At 41.0% G+C, this 17,442-nt stretch overlaps 1 protein-coding gene across 1 annotated transcript in view; it reads left to right on the plus strand.

Moving 5' to 3' along the window:
• The window catches only part of LOC142504031 (uncharacterized), a 211,279-nt gene that overhangs the window by 103,245 nt on the left and 90,592 nt on the right, over window positions 1-17,442 (plus strand). The window contains exons 13-16 of the mRNA XM_075617140.1: window positions 8,478-8,522; window positions 11,373-11,426; window positions 13,357-13,401; window positions 17,039-17,092. Coding sequence (XP_075473255.1) covers window positions 8,478-8,522; window positions 11,373-11,426; window positions 13,357-13,401; window positions 17,039-17,092 — 198 coding nt within the window. The remainder of the gene's footprint in view (window positions 1-8,477; window positions 8,523-11,372; window positions 11,427-13,356; window positions 13,402-17,038; window positions 17,093-17,442) is intronic.

Consider the following 17,442-nt stretch of genomic DNA (forward strand, 5'->3'; position numbering starts at 1 on the left):
TGATACGGTTTCACACATGAAATTAGTGTACAAAATAAAGCAAATTGGACTGGGGAAAAATATTTGCACCTGGATTGAAAACTGGTTGAAGGATAGACAACAGAGGGTTGTCATAAATGGAACTTTTTCAGGTTGTGCTTAAGTCGTTGGTGGAGTACCTCAGGGATCGGTATTGGAACCCCTGCTTTTTAACTTGTTTATTAATGACCTTGAGGTTGGGATCGAGAGCAAAGTCTCCATCTTTGCTGATGACACTAAATTGTGTAAGGTAATAGAATCAGAGCAGGATGTAATTTCTCTCCAGAAGGACTTGGAGAGACTGGAAACGTGGGCAGGTAAATGGCAGATGAGGTTTAATACAGATAAATGAATGGTTATCCATTTGGGAAACCAGAATAAACAGGCGACTTACAAATTAAATGGGTCAAAATTAGGCTTAGCAATAGTGCCCAATGTTATGCAGTAGCTGCAAAAGCAAATAAGATCTTATCTTGCATTGAACTTGGGAATAGATAGAAGGGAAATAAGCCTTAGTAAGACCACACCTTGCCCCTCTATAAAGCCTTAGTAAGACCACACCTTGAATATGGGGTAGTCTTGGGCACCACTCCATAAAAAAGACATTATGGTACTAGAAAATGTATAGAGAAAAGCCACCAAATTAATAAAGGGGATGGACAATCTTAGTTATGAGGAGAGGCTAGCTAAATTAGATTTGTTTACATTAGAAAAGTGGCATCTAAGAGGGTATATGATAACTATATACTGTACAAATATATTCAGTGTCAATTCAATGAGCTTTCAAAATATCTATTCATCCCAAGGGCAGTACAAACGTTACAGGGTCACCCCTTAAGGTTGGAAAAAGGAGATTTCACCAGCAACAAAGTGAAGGTTTTTACAGTAAGGGCAGTTAAAATGTGTGATTCATTACCTATGGAGACTGTGATGGCAGATCCTATAGATATCTTCAAAAAAAGGTTGGACATCTTTTTAGAAAGGAAAGGTATAACGGGGTATTGTTGCGGATTAAGACCGTGTGCCTGCTTCTTTACTACCTACTGGGCTACTTTGGGACGTCAGGCGCTCCCTGGAACCAGTGCACCGGCAGCTAAGTACTGTACACCCCAATAAGTAAACATTGGAAGGTTATTGATCCAATTAGATATCGAATTGCTATTATTTGGGGTCAGAAAGGAATGTATTTCCCCCTTATGAGACAGCATTGAATATTTCACTGGGGTTTTGTGTTTGCGTTCCTCTGGTTCAAAATACTGTAAATACAAATATAGGCTAAGTGTCGTTTGAATTTAGCATAGGTTGAACTTGATGGACAATATGTCTTGTCTTTTTTCAAGCTCATCTATGTTACTATGTAACTGTGTAGGTAAGAAAGATATTTCTTTGATGGGTCACTGTGAGTAGTTGAATAGGTAGAAAACATTATGCATTTGTGCAAATCCTAGAAGAGAAAGTTACATGGAATATGCTAGTCGTTTTATGTTGAAGTGGTTAAATTAGCATATTTGTCCAAGAGATTGACTAGCAAGCAAAAAAGAAACATCAAAAGCAGGTGCATCTGTTCAAAGAAGTGCCCTTGACATTAATACTCGTATAAGAGCGCAAACCCCTCTCATACCCCCAGGTTCGTGTGGTACGACAGCATGTGGACTGATACAATTAGTTTATGCTCCGTCCCATTAGATTTCAGTTGAAACCTTTGTTATTTTAGGTAGCCCCGTGGGAAACAATCAGAGAACTGTTTATTTATGTTGGTAACTGCTGTGCAAAGTGAATCTATTATAGTGCTATAATTTCAGTTTACTTGAGTTTTTTTTGGCTAGAAACCAAACCATGCCACTTACTTGCAAAGAAGTTCCGTGTATGCGTTATTTAGGGCTGGGTTTGGCTGATACATTATCAGTGTGTGTTTTATCAGTAGGCTGGTGTCTGGTTTGGTGTGGAAAGTACTGTCCTTCTAAGGCCCGTACTATAGTGGGCGCGCTTGCTGCGCTCGCACACGGCACTTATAGTTTGCTGTGGTTAGCCAGCCATTGTATGCTAGGGCCGCACGCGCGTGTGAGCGTGGAGGCGGCCGACGGGGGGGAAGACTCAGAAAAGTATGTATTGTATGTGTGTATGTATGTATGTGTATATATATATATATATATTTATCAACGTTGCACAATAAAAATAATTTTTATTCATACTGTACAACATGTCTTTTTTTTTTATTTTAAAAATATTATTTAATAAATTATTAACTCAACACAAACATATATACACACACCCACACACACATATACACACACATATGCACAATCACACAGTTACCCAGTGACACACCAACACACAGTACCTTCCAAGACTGTCGCTCACAGCAGCACGGACCCGTACACCCACAAAGTGTGCGACATGTGCTTGCGTGTTCGCAAATATTGATGTTATATTTTAATCAATTTCCAGAGCAAATTAGTGTTTGATTCCTGTGTTGCTTTATATGATATTTAAATGCTTCTCACCTGGACACGCTGACAGACCCGCAGCGTACAGTATGCTAATAACAGAGTACGCTATGTGCTGCTTTGTTTTCTATGAGTGACACTGTACTGGGAAGGTTGTTATGGTTGGAACTTGCAAATCATATGCTGTAATAAAGAAACAGCTGTCCAGGATGTCACTGTAATAGTCTTTCCTTTTGTTCTCTTGCTGGTATCATGAAGCAGAGGCCAAATAACAGTGTAAGCTAGAGATATCCACTTCGTTTTAGTTTTGCCTTAAAAACTTTTGGGTGGTTTTGGTGCTGGTTTTGTTTAAAGTTCCTTGTTGCCAGAATATGTACATTGTATCACGCACGCACGCACACAAAGACAATGTGTATATATACCAATAGGGACCACATAGTATCTACACAACTTTTAGTAATGCAACACCCTCTTACATTTCCACACCTACCCACAGCATTGATATACACTCCCACTCCACACACACTTTTTGTAAAGCGCTGTATACACTGTGGGAGCTTTATACATTTACATACTTACATACTTACATACACACACCCGCGCTTACATCTCTGACATTCAGGGACTATTTAACACCGTAAGTCATAAATCGCATACTGCACAGGGGGGAGGGATAGGTTTCAGTCACAGATACATTCCAGCATGGACTGTGTTTAAATGAAACCCTTTCCTGCTTCATGCAGTGTAACATCGCCGCCAGGAGAAGAGATCAGGGCTTCCCGAAAGCTCGCACAAATAAAAGCATTTCGTTAGCCACAGAACGGTATCGTCTATTTCCCGCTAGGCCCGGGGGCGGCAACATTGTGGGGCGGCATAGATCTACGCTTGCACCCGCGCACGCGTGCACGCGTTATCAGCGCTAGCCGGATGGCATGGCGTCGAATGATGCTGGAGTAGGAGGGCAGCACCAGTTAAGTGCCTAATTGCGGCATGTTTTTTAAAATCCGACTGCATACACATGAATAAAATCACTAAAATATAAAAAAACACATTTTTTTTTTTTTACCATTTATCAAAAGAAACGTTAATGTTTATAACAGAACTTATTTACATTACTGATTACACTGCTTCACAATTTCAATATAAAATTTAGCACTCACAGACTCGGAGAGCACGCGCGACTTTTAGCTCACGCGCAGTAACGGGGAACACTGGAATGTAACTGGAAAACCATTGAAAATACGAAAAAATGTAATATTTGCAAAGATGTTCGAAATAGTATGTAAAATATATGCACTAAGTTTGGTTAAGATCAAATAACGCTTTCATAAGGTGTTCTAAAAAAACGATTTGAGGGGGGGGGGTGGGGTGTTTGGAGACTTCGCAGGGGCCGATGAACAACGCCACATGACATATTACACCGTGTCATGATTTATTTAACAAAAATAAAGCCAAAATGAAGAAGCCATGTGTGGAAAAACTAAGTATACCTTATGATTGAATAGCTTGTAGAACCACCTTTTGCAGCAATAACTTGAAGTAATCATTTTCTGTATGACTTTATCAGTCTCTCACATCGTTGTGGAGGAATTTTGGCCCACTCTTCTTTACAACGTTGCTTCAGTTCATTGAGGTTTGTGGGCATTTGTTTATGCACAGCTCTCTTAAGGTCCAGCCACAGCATTTCAATCGGGTTGAGGTCTTTACTTTGACTGGGCCATTGCAACACCTTGATTCTTTTCTTTTTCAGCCATTCTGTTGTAGATTTGCTGGTATGCTTGGGATCATTGTCCTGTTGCATGACCCAATTTCGACCTAGCTTTAGCTGTCGGACAGACGGCCTTACATATGACTCTAGAATACTTTGGTATACAGAGGAGTTCATGGTCGACTCAATGTCTGCAAGGTTCCCAGGTCCTGTGGCTGCAAAACAAGCCCAAATCATCACCCCTCCACCACCGTGCTTGACAGTTGGTATGAGGTGTTTGTGCTGATATGCTGTGTTTGGTTTTCACCAAACGTGGCGCTGCGCATTATGGCCAAACATCTACACTTTGGTCTCGTCTGTCCAAAGGACATTGTTCCAGAAGTCTTGTGGTTTGTTCAGATGCAACTTTGCAACTTTGCAAACCGCAGCCGTGCTGCCATGTTCTTTTTAGAGAGAAGAGGCTTTCTCCTGGCAACCCTTTCAAACAAACCATACTTGTTCAGTCTTTTTCTAATTGTACTGATATGAACTTTAACATTTAACATGCTAACTGAGGCCTGTAGAGTCTGAGATGTAACTCTTGGGTATTTTGCAATTTCTCTGAGCATTGCACGGTCTGGCCTTGGGATAAATTTGCTGGGACGTCCACTCCTGGGAAGATTGGCAACTGTCTTGAATGTTTTCCACTTTTGAATAATCTTTCTCACTGTAGAATGATGGACTTTAAATTTGTTTGGAAATGGCCTTTTAACACTTCCCAGATTGATGGGCAGCAACAATTGCTTCTCTAAGATCATTGCTGATGTCTGTCCTCAGTGGCATTGTGTTAACACACACCTGAATGCTCCAGACCAGCAAACTGCTAATACTTCGGCTTTTATAGAGGTGGTCGCACTTGCTGATGTTCAATTAATCAAGGGCATTTGATTAGCAGCACCTGTCTGCTACTTAGCATCTTAATTCCTTTGGAAGCAGTAAGGGTGTACTTGGTTTTTCACACATGGCTTCTCCATTTTGGCTTTATTTTTGTTAAATAAATCATGACTCGGTGTAATATGTCATGTGTTGTTGTTCATCTGAGGTTCTATTTACCTAATTTTAAGACCTGCTAAGGAATAGAGGATTATTATTATATCCGGATATGTAAAACCATGGAATTCAAAGAGGGTTTACTTTCTTTTTCACACAACTGTATATAGATATGTATCAGCGCTAATCAAATCACTTCACAAACATGCAAATTTGTGCTGTGTGTAGCATATATACTATTAAAAATACTACCCTATTTCCTCGATTCTAAGACGCACCTTTTTCCGATTTTCACGTCTGAAATCGGGGTGCGTCTTAGAATCGATGTATTATAAAAATGAAAAAAAATGTGCCTACTGTACTAACCCCCTCTTTCACTTACCATGTTTCAGGAGATCTCCCATGTCAGCGGAGGATGAAGCGGGGGGGGGGGGCGGCGGCAGGAGAGGTCCCACGTCTGCAGATGGTTGAAGATGGACAGCTGGCGGGAGTGCGGCGGCGGCAGGTCAGGTGCCAAGTCTGCAGGTGAATGAAGATAAGACAGCAGGCCTGCGGTGGCAGCGGTAGCAGGAGAGTTGAGCAGGAGCAGAGCGGCATAGGGGGACGGCTGGGGAGGTGCACACTAACACCGGAAGTTGACCGAAATCCGACATCCGGGTTACAGTGCGCTCTAACCCAGTCATTCCCCTATGCCGCTTTGCTCCTGCTTAGCTATCCTGCTATAATGATCTCATGCCGCCACCGCCACCGCCACCGCCACCGCAGGCCTGCTGTCTTATCTTCATTCACCTGCAGACTTGGGACCTGTCCTGCCGCTGCCGCACTCCCACCCACTGTCCATCTTCAACCATCTGCAGACGTGGGACCTCTCCTGCCACCGCCGCCCGCTTCATCCTCCGCTGACATGGGACCTCTCTTGATACATGGTAAGTGAAAAAGTAATTTTCCTCGATTGTAAGTGTCAAATCGATGGGGCGTCTTACAATCAAGGAAATACGGTATAAAGAAAAACTAATGCAAAATGATCCAACATGTGACATATAAAAAACCTAGACATTGATTAAATCAGGTATGGTTGTGAAATTTTCCAATGAAGACCAATACATTAAAAGGGCTCCAAAAGGAGACCATGAGAACAGGAGTGGGCAATCGGAGACATAGCAGCTTCGGGTTGTATAAACCAAATCCAAGGAAAGATTTTTGTAAGCCTTCATTTTTAATCATTATTAAATTGAATTACTCTACGGAGCATGCGCTTCTTTTTGTTATATATTGACGGATGGGCAAGTTTGAAATCCAAATTTCGCTTCTAAGTTTGTTTCTGTTTGGGGAGAAGGAGCGGCTCAGTGAGTAAAGACGCTGACTGGCACTGAGTGTGAAGCAGGGGAACCTGGGAGAAGGAGCGGCTCAGTGAGTAAAGACGCTGACTGGCACTGAGTGTGAAGCAGGGGAACCTGGGAGAATGAGCAGCTCAGTGAGTAAAGACACTGACTGGCACTGAGTGTGAAGCAGGGGAGCCTGGGAGAAGGAGCAACTCAGTGAGTAAAGTCACTGACTGGCACTGTGTTTGAAGCAGGGGCGCCTGGTTCAATTTCCAGTGACTGCTCCTTGTGACCTTGGGCAAGTCACTTTATCTCCCTGTGCCTCAGGCACCAAAAAACATAGATTGTAAGCTCCACGGGGCAGGCACGGTGTCTGCAAAATGCCTCTGTAAAGTGCTACGTAAAAACTAACAGCGCTATACAAGAACATGCTATTACTATTATTATTATTTCTGAGTCAAACTTCAAATTTTGGAATCTAATCCAATTTGAGCCAAAACAGTGTTTGTTTTTAATACACTGAGAACATTTTGGGGTTAGTGGATGCTTCGGCACTCAAACGTTGCTCCTGGGTCATTGGTGGACTCGGTTTCACTGGACCCCAGAATTAATTTCAGAAAGCTCTCACCTGCAGCCTGTTGCTTTTTGTATCGTGTCAGCAGATCAGTGCTGAATTCTGCATTTCAGACATCGGTCGATACATTTGATTTATTTGATATACAGATGTACGAAGCTTTACTGCCTCCTCTGGTGCATTAGAATGAGCTAAGTTATGTTCTGCAACAACGTTGCCATTGAATCTTATGGAAAGTCTGATGTTGCCCTTGGTCAATATCACAAGCTACATCTGTATGTATTTATTAATAATATATTGATGATCTAAGCTTGTTTGTATGATTTCCCACATAACACTGAAATAGTCTGCAAAAAACTCTCTTTGGGAACCCCCACCTAACACCACTCATTGCTGGTCTTTTACTGACCCAATTATCCCTATTATTTTAATAAAAGGTGGTCAAGTGACAGGGCAGTGTGATGGGAGGGTCGGCCTGAACAACATCCTGTATTCCACAGCAATATTTTACCCTGTAGGTGTCCTCGGTGTAGACGTAGCTACGTCATGGGATCTAGCACCCCAGGGTGCCATGACAGAGTAGCTATGCCATGATGTCACCGCTGGGTTTTCTAAGGGAGTTCACATACGCTTCCATAAATCTCGCGCCCTTCTGTTGTAAATCTTAAACCCGATGACGCAAGCATAAATAGTTGAGAAAATAAATCAATTGAAAAATGAATGCGCCTGCTTGTTCATATTATTTGTGTATGCGTACGGTAGAAAGATAAACTGATCAACGAATTACACATTGTCAACTGACAGTAATCGTTACTGATTAGACAGCATGATTCCTACTCTAAGATCCAAACTAGTTTTTTCTGACTCAATAAACATGCAACTGAGTAGGTAATAATCATTACTGACACATTTCTGGAAAGTGGAAATGGTTGAATAACGTTTGCATGTATATGCAGGTAGTATATATGATTCATTCATTAAAACACTCACTGCATACTTCCTTCATTTACTCAATCTTGTTTTCCTAGTACGGATAATGTTGAATATTGAAAACAATAGAAGGTTAAAGGATAGCACGCAAAGTATGTCCGTTTTAGAAAATAATGAGACTGTTTTAAATTAGGAAAGGACACATTCTAATTAAGCAGTTCCACTGCCCCCCACCCCTCCCCCCTCTATTCAACATAGTGATAAATTAGCAGGGTAATAATACACCGTTCAAGATGCATTATCCTTCATTTAATTAGCATGAATTCTTCTGACCAGTCAAAGGAGAGCCAGGTCGGTATTCAAAATATAGTATTTCAACAAGTATTATGTTGTTGAAATCTATTCATTATATGCTCAAAGCAACATGTAATTGTATTTGTCACTTGCAGGGTGCTAAAGGCTATCCAGGACCCCCAGGCACCGCAGGAGAGAAGGTATGTATTAACAATTCTCATTGTATTTTACCTTTAGAATAATACATTGCTAATGTTCTATTTTGATTATTATATTAATTGCAGTTATTTGGGGTTTTTGTTTATTCCCTATGCTGCCAGAGGTTTAGCAATACAATGAAAGAAAAATACTTAAGGTTTTAACCATTTTGCTGTTTGGGGGCAGGAGGGGAGGGGGAGTGGAAGCACTTTGCTTGGCAGTATATTTCTGTACCTCCAGCACCGAAAGAGTTAAATGTGTTTAATGATAATTACAGTATTTTTACTGCTTTATGAATGAAGTAGAAGATTTCTAGATTAACATGTAATCTGTAACACCACTATATATATAATGACATTCACTGTGACCCCTACGCATTTCACTCTTACATGCGTCAAATAATAAGGCATAGCTTCCAAGCAGGGGGAGAAGCAGGAGACTTAGCAGTGAGGGACAGAGGTACAAAGGGGACTTGCACACTGGGAGATATAGAAAGGGGAGAAATCAGGGGACAGAAACAGAGAGAAACAAACAAAGAGAAAGAAGACCATTTCCCCACGTGAATCGCTGCTGCATCATTATTATTTTACATGGGATTTGGTGTGGTCTCAACTCTCAAACCTTAGTCATCTTGCTGAGTGCCCCCAATGCAAATGAAACAGTCAAAGTGACAATGTGGAATTGAATAATGTAATGTTCATCTTTTCTTTTTTTTATAGCCAGTTATAAATCATACATATTCTTTAAATCATGTACAGTATAAGGCAAGAATATAAACCTAACGTCAAAACTGTGCAAAACGCGTTTGGCAAGAAATGTAAAAACGTTCGACTCGTCCTGTGAGTTGAAGAGGTGCGAGAGGCAGTTACCTCGCTTGAACTGTTATGTGGATCCTCTTAAAGTGTACAGGAGGTTCTGAGGGCGGAATCCGCACGCAATGGGACGATGTTTCCAGGGGATAAACGGCATTGACCCTTTCAGTGCCAAATGGGTAACTGGCACTAAAGAGCTGTTTATAACATGTGTCTATAATAAGGGGAAGAACAGCGTGGGTCATTAAGAGTTACCCAGTACATCACTATAAGGCTATTGCCGTTATTATTCATGTGAGCCGCCGTTAACATTTCCGCCTAACTGCACAACGTGGATATCCTCGTCTGACATTTTCCAATGATGTCATCCTTTGCTGAAGGAAACCATATCATAATTCAAGCTGTCTTCTCTATTGTTATCATAACCACCTCGTCTCCTACAAGTGGTGAATAAGGAGGCGTTGATTTGTTTTCATCAGCACTACACTTTTAAACAATCCCGGTGTCTGGGAGCTGCTCTGAGCAAGCTGTCCAAGTATGTGCTAAAACACGTTGAATCCTAAAGGTGTGCTCAGTTTAATATCAAGATAGACGTTGTTAAAATGATTTTGCAGGCAGCTGATAAACCTTGGCCTCGAGCAGTCCTTTGTTGACTGTTAATTCCTTTTGTAGATAAAATAATTGAGTGCAAAAGTGTTTGGTAATCCAGCCAATGCATAGTAGGTCCCTCAAGCCCTTTAGAAATAAACCTCTTTACAATACTTGTCATGTAGGATTACTCATCCAATTGGCCAATCCGAGGGCCTGATTAATACAAATATTTCTGTCACACTTCTCTGAATAGCTGTACAACATGCACTTACAGTACTTAGACAGACGCCATGTAGCAGCAATGATCTAAACATAATAATACCTCATGTTACATTGTTTCTGATGCACAATACAATCACAAACCTTAAAACAAAGGTGCCCACAGGACATAGGGGGGTTGGCAACGACTGGTGCTCAATACATCATGTGAGTTCATTCTCATGCTATTTACTATGACGTTATGCGATTTAGTCACCCTGATGTAACCTGTATTCTTGATAATTAGTCCTCATTTCAGCTTTTAGTAATGTTGAATTAACGAGACCTGTCTTCCTTACCAGCTGTATTTAGTTTAATTTTTGTTATCCAAGCAGTACACCCATTCAGCTGCTGGAGAAGCCTGGAAACCATTAACAAGGGGCCAACGAGCATTGGCATGGAATAACATTCCCACTTCAGAGAGATTATCTCTGCAGGAGTAAAGGTGCTAATGGGGTTCTTCTATTTAAATAGCTGCCAGAAATGAAGATGGAACTTTGTGGTTTTGATTGTTCGTGTAAAAACTTCTCGGAAAAACTGAAATGTGGGATAAATTAAAAGTCACAGTTGCAAATAAAATGTAATGTTACATTTTTAGGAAGAAACTTCTGTATTACATTACTATTACATTTTCAAGAGCTGCATTGTTATTTTTTTAACGTCCCCTCTGGCACCGTAGGGGTGAAAAGGCAGGGAGCTGCCTGCTGTGCGTGGGCGTGCAGCATAAATCAGTGCAGAGTATGTTTAAGGTGCAGTTACATGTATGGTTCCTATGAACATTAGCAGCGATCAGACTGAAATATTGTACTTTTTGGCGCACTTCGATTCTTCCAGAGATCATAACAGAGAGGTGTGAATAGTTTGTATTCTTCTTTATGCTATTTGGGTAAATTAATCTGTGCCTTGTAAAGTGACAGCTTTCATTTCACCACGGGCATAGTGCACGCTTTGTGCGAGCAACTAGTGTTAACGGCGAGAGAGACGAACCATTTCTAAGAACAATGTCAAAAGAGCATTATAAGACTTATCGGACAGAGAGCTCACGGGTCCCCAACCCAACCTTGCCGCTTCTAGATGTCAGAAATCCCCACCAACAGCTGATACAGTTTGTCTCTTTCCTGTTACCCGAGGCTCGGGGAAATGAAGGAAATGCATTGTTGCTAATGTCTTTGCTTTGGTTTTTACTTCTAGGGGATTCCCGGGCTGGCTGGCAGTGCAGGGGCGCCTGGTTACCCTGGCAGGCAGGTGCAGTAACTGTGCTATACAATTGTACTCTCCCTAAGTGAGGGATTCACAAGCAGCGTGCAATGCGATACTGACTGTGACACACACAGGACATTACCAAGCTTCATTTAGAAATATTTGGCAATACCTCTTATATGATAATAGTGCGTGTAATTGATTCTTAATTCTTTTAACTTCTAAAAACCATCAACTGAAGTATGGCCTCATTCCATAAGGGATGGGACTCACCAACTGTAACACACCTAAGACAAAAGGGATACAGTATTGGGGTGATTCTGTTAACTCTAGAGTGGCTGCTGTTGGCTAAAAATCTTTATCGATATCAATACTGATATTTGGCCATAAACACCCTGAATGGATGCTTTGGCAGATATAGATAAAGGCCCTAGGAAGCTTATTTAAATAAGCTAACATGCTGATCGGCCCAAAACTGCAATTTACTTGAATATGAGTTTTGGCCATTCGCATTACCACTTGAGAGCCTGTGGATAAGCCCCTCCCTACATCTAAATGTATATTGAACTCAAGAATTATGAATGGATGGCATTAAAGTGTTATTTTTTAATAAATTATTAATTAAAGATGAGCAAAACATTCTAAAATGTGCACATTTCACCAATATTGGATATTAGTGGCCTGTGTAAATATTGAAACATTCACAAAAAACTCAGCGTTAAAGGTCTCCCACAAAGATGGCATTCCTATTACTCAAAATTCCTAGTTTATAGATTCTAAATTGTGCTTCTGCGACTTTGCAGAGCTTTCCCAAAAAGTTTAACATTTTTTGCATAGTACACAGGGATAAATAACTTGGCATATCACTAATCTTGACATGTTGATCATATCCAGATGGTTATCTCACCCCACGTAAATGTCGTGTCGTAGACAGCAACATTTAAAAAGGGACCTGCAGAGGCAAGCTAAGGGGGTATCTGTGAATGGAAGGTCTTTAATAACAGGAACAAAAAGAATTGGAGTAAGACCTTGTTAGGCGATCCCAGTAACTTCGGCCCCTTCTGGAATAACACGTTTGTTTTCAGTTTCTCAGTTCAGTTCATTATGCTTTTAACTTTATCCTTGAGCCAGCAATATATTAGATGGAATTATGGGTATCAATGTGATACTAAGAAATTGTTACTAATGAAGTGTTTTGTTTTTATAGTTATTAATACTTGTAAAGTACCAGCATATTCTACGGTTACAGTACAGATGTAGCCAACGTTATAGCATATGTTAACTCGTCAATGTTATAATAGAAAAACTATGTAGAATGACGCCCGGTGGAACATCCACATAGTTACGTGGCGCTGCGTTAAACCTCCTGCTAGATGACGCACCGGGACGGCACATTGACACGTGGAATAATCTGGGCTGCAGTACATCTGTATATTGTTCTTTCATTGGGATCACAGTTTAAACCAGGGTTGGACAGCTCCGGTCCTCAAGGGCCACCAATAGGTTAGGCTTTCAGGATATCCCTGCTTCAGCATAGGTGGCTAAATAAGTGGCTCAGTCTAAAGCAGGGATATCCTGAAAACCTGACCTGTTGGGGGTCCTGGAGGACTGGGATTGGCCAGCCCTGGTTTAAATTGTTTCAAACTACATTAGTAATTTTTTTCTGACAATGATGTACTGCACGGACATTTCTGGGAGTGCGGTTTCCTTATTAATGGCCAATTATATTTGTGCTTAATCTACATATACCTGAAAAAGAGGAGGATTCTTCCCATGCTAAGGACTGGCTGTGAGCAGTGCAGTGGTTACAAATAAGAATGGAAAAGCTCTTTTGGATCTGGGTTTAAAGATGACATTCAATGAAGCAATGATATTTATTTTTGCACTTTTGTAAAACAGATACATTCCTAATTTTACTCAATCATAACCCTTTAATCCGTTTAATAAAAAGTCAAATAATGTCTTTTTGTATTAGGGTTTAGCTGGACCAGAAGGTATTCAAGGCCCCAAGGGTGTGAGAGTAAGTATGTGCTTTCCCGGATTAAGATGTGTATGACTATATGATGATGCGTAACGTATGTACAACCAAGTGTAAGAAAATTAAGGGTTATGGCTACAAGTCGGTTGCTTACAAGATGCCCTTAATTGTAAAGAATTTGCTTATCACAAAATGAGTCTAAATGAAAAATAAACAACTCCAGGTTCCAAAATGTGCAACATCAAAAGCTAAAATACTGTAGGGCTGTTCTGTTCACAATGGCTACAAACCGCCATGACAAAAAAAAGAAGAGACCCGTGGAAGATAAATGAAAGACATTTCCTGCCTGGAGCATTATTTGCAGAACAGAAGCTGTCAGGACAGATTTGGCAACCATTCCAGCATTAATACACAGTTAGGGAAACACTGGCTTCACATCCGCAGCACAAAAGCCAATTTCTAAAATCATGAAATAATCAGACGGACCGGCTATATTTGTACACAGAAATCATTTTCATCTAACTTTGTCGTATATCGGTAATATTATTTGTGTAATTTTGTTAAAGCACAACACAAAGGGGGACTATGCTGTAAGTGAGTTTGTTGTAAAATGGAAGCACAGAATAATAATAATAGCCTGTTCTTGTATAGCGCTGCTAGTTTTACGTAGCGCTTTACAGAGACATTTTGCAGACACAGGTCCCTGCCCCGTGGGGCTTACAATCTATGTTTTGGTGCCTGAGGCGCAGGGAGATAAAGTGACTTGCCCAAAGTCACAAGGAGCCGACACCGGGAATTGAACCAGGTTCCCCCGCTTCACACTCAGCGCCTGTCAGTGTCTTTACTCACTGAGCCGCTCCCACAGGTGCGTCTTTGCGTGCCAATGTATTAAGCCAATGTTTGTGCGTTGTGTGCGTCTACATCTTTTTCACTAGGAAATAAATGACACGGGGGTGTCTGGATGTTGACTTAGCACACATATGTACATTATATGCAATATTAAACTACACTACAAGAATGTATCACTTTTGTGCATCATAAATGTAGCAAATTTGTTCAAGTTTTTCTTAATAATGTTCTTGATAAATCTTCGAATCAAACATTTCTTTTGCATCAATATGTTTGAAAATAGTCACCCTGACACTTCATCAGTCAATAATTTATTAACTTTGATTAAGGGTAAGTAAGATAAGCAGATAATGGATTGAGGAAAAATAATTTATATATATTTTCAGATTTGATGTACATAAAATGTAAAATTACGCACTCCATACAAATAGAAAGAAAATATGCGTTGAATGTCCGAACATAAATATTGCAATGTCCATGAATAGGAGCACCCACGATACTGTAGCCATGGGTGCACACGCTGCCAGATCCAAACTCCAGGGAGGGGCCGTGTGTCGCATATATTAAAAAAATGTAGGCGCTACAGAGGTCTTCATACAAAATAAAAGACAATTTATTAGATTAAAACGGATCAACGTTTTGATCCACTCTTGGACCTTACACCTGCTGTACAGACCAACGTTTCTGAATGTCTCTCTGTGATACCCTGGATAGCCCTCCGCCAACTTAAACTTAACATGGCAAAAACAGAGCTCCTCATACTTCCTCCCAAACCTGGCCCTACTACCTCCTTCCATATTACTGTTGGAAGTACCATCATTCACCCAGTAGCCCAAGCACGCTGCCTAGGGGTCATACTCGACTCCTCTCTCTAATTCTCTTCTCACATTCAAAAAAAGTAGCTAAAACCTGTCGCTTTTTCCTCCGCAATATCACTAATATACGCCCTTTCCTCTGTTGCTTGACTGCTAAAACTCTGACTCAGGCTCTCATTCTCTCCCGTCTCGACTACTGTAACCTCCTGCTGTCCGGCCTTCCTGCCTCCCCTACAATCTATCCTAAATGCTGCTGCCAGAATCACTCTACTATTTCCAAAATCTGTCTCCGCGTCTCCCCTGCTGAAATCGCTCTCCTGGCTTCCTATCAAATCCTTTATCAAACACTCAATGCTCCTCACTTTTAAAGCTTTACACTCTTCTGCTCCTCCTTACATCTCAGCCCTAATTTCTCGCTATAAACCATTCTGACTCTTGCGCTCTGCTCAAGGATGTCTTCTCTATATCCCTTTTGTATCTAAAGCCCTCTCCCGCCTTAAATTAAACCTTTCTCACTGACTGCCCCACACCTCTGGAATGCCCTTCCCCTCAATACCCGACAAGCACCCTCTCTATCCACCTTTAACACCCACCTTAAGACACACTTGCTTAAGGAAGCATATGAGTTGCACCGTGGCTAATACTATACACGATACATAAAGCTTGGCCCCCTTGCAGACACACTTGCCAGAATGCCCGCCTATGTTCTCCCTACCAATTAGATTGTAAGCTCTTCGGAGCAGGGACTCCTCTTCCACAATGTTACGCATATTACTGCTGTGAAGCGCTATGTACATTAATGGCGGTATATAAATAAAGCGATATATATATATCTATATACACACACATGAATACTGACATGCGAACATATGTCGTCAATGATTTCAGGTGAGTAAATAACGATTTCTCCCAATGCACGCTTTGAAAATACAAGTCTTTATACAAACTGCCATTGGCTTAAAGTTAATTAGGATTGTCCTGTTTTTTCAGCCTGTTTTCCATTATTGTGGTATTGTGACTCAAATTAGATTTGAGAAAATGTACATACTGTATTATTTTTGTTTCTGGGATTCTCAGTTTTTTATGTTAAGATAGTTTGGCACAACAAGTTGGAGGTGCATAGCGGAGCACTTATCTTGCATGATCTAATCATATACAGGCGTTTATATGTAAAGAAGCTGTTATTTGGGGGTTGTAGGGGTATTATTTTATATTACCTAAACCTGTAGAGTGATCTGGAGCAGATCAGTGGTCCCCCAAACCCTGGAGACCCCGCGTTACGCATGCTCCAGCAGCCAATAGGAAGCTGCAACATCATTGAGAGGTGTGACTTTCTATTGGTCACTCCGTGGCCATATTTATTGTTTCTCGTGTCTTCAGTAATGTGGTAGATTTCGTGGTGTGAGTTCTTCCATTCAGGAGCTTGTTGTGCTTTGTATTTTTATAGCCAGGACTGACATTGCATTTCAAAACAAAGCAAAGCTCCTCTGTGAAATACACTAGGACTGGATGCTCACGGGCCCACCATTATAACACAGCAGCCATTCCATCAAACAACAATGCAGATCTTTGCTTCTGACACTCGTGTAACTCAAAGTAATGACCCCACTCATCCCAAAGATGTTCCTCTAAAGCAGGGGCAGCCAACTCCAGTCCCCAAGGGCCACCAACAGGATATCCCTGTTTCAGCACAGGTGGCTCAATCAGTGACTCAGTCTTTGACTGCACAATCTGTGCTGAAGCAAGGATATCCTGAAAACCTGACCTGTTGGTGGCCTTTGAGGACTGGCGTTGGCCGCCCCTACTCTAAATACTACACGTTTTCATGCATGATTTCACAATGTATGTGACACGTTACCTTGTAGCAGAGCGCAGATATACTGTAACCAGGGCTGTCATGCCTTACAGTGTTGGAGGTTTATGTATTGCTGGATTTGTTTGTGACGCTAAAGTTACTGTACAGTATCGGAGTGTTTAAACCAGCAATAAAAGTACTTGTGTGTTTATTTTTGAAGGGCTTTATAGGAATACCTGGGGTGCCAGGACCTCCCGGGCCTGAAGGAGAAAGAGTAAGTCCATTTAAATAATTCCATGAAAACATTCCAGCACTAACCTCAAAACAGTAATGGATTGACACAATGATGCAGGGTCTCAGTTTGGCTTTTCTATATGAATGTATGAAATTAGTCCTGCACAGAAATTAAAGAGGCACTCAAAGCATTTAAATAAATATCTATTGTTTTAATATGTGCAGCTGTTGATTACCTTTATTGAAAACTAATTACCTAAGCCACCGATCGATTGGTTCTCCTGTGATCGATCAGCAAAAATACTGTCTGCCAGGGTTCACTAAATGGCTGCTTTTCAGTTTCAAATCAATCCTTCTGTCAGTGTAACTCAGCAGCTACAATATATTCTC

Source organism: Ascaphus truei, chromosome 10, assembly GCF_040206685.1.
Source record: "Ascaphus truei isolate aAscTru1 chromosome 10, aAscTru1.hap1, whole genome shotgun sequence".
Classification (NCBI taxonomy): domain Eukaryota; kingdom Metazoa; phylum Chordata; class Amphibia; order Anura; family Ascaphidae; genus Ascaphus; species Ascaphus truei.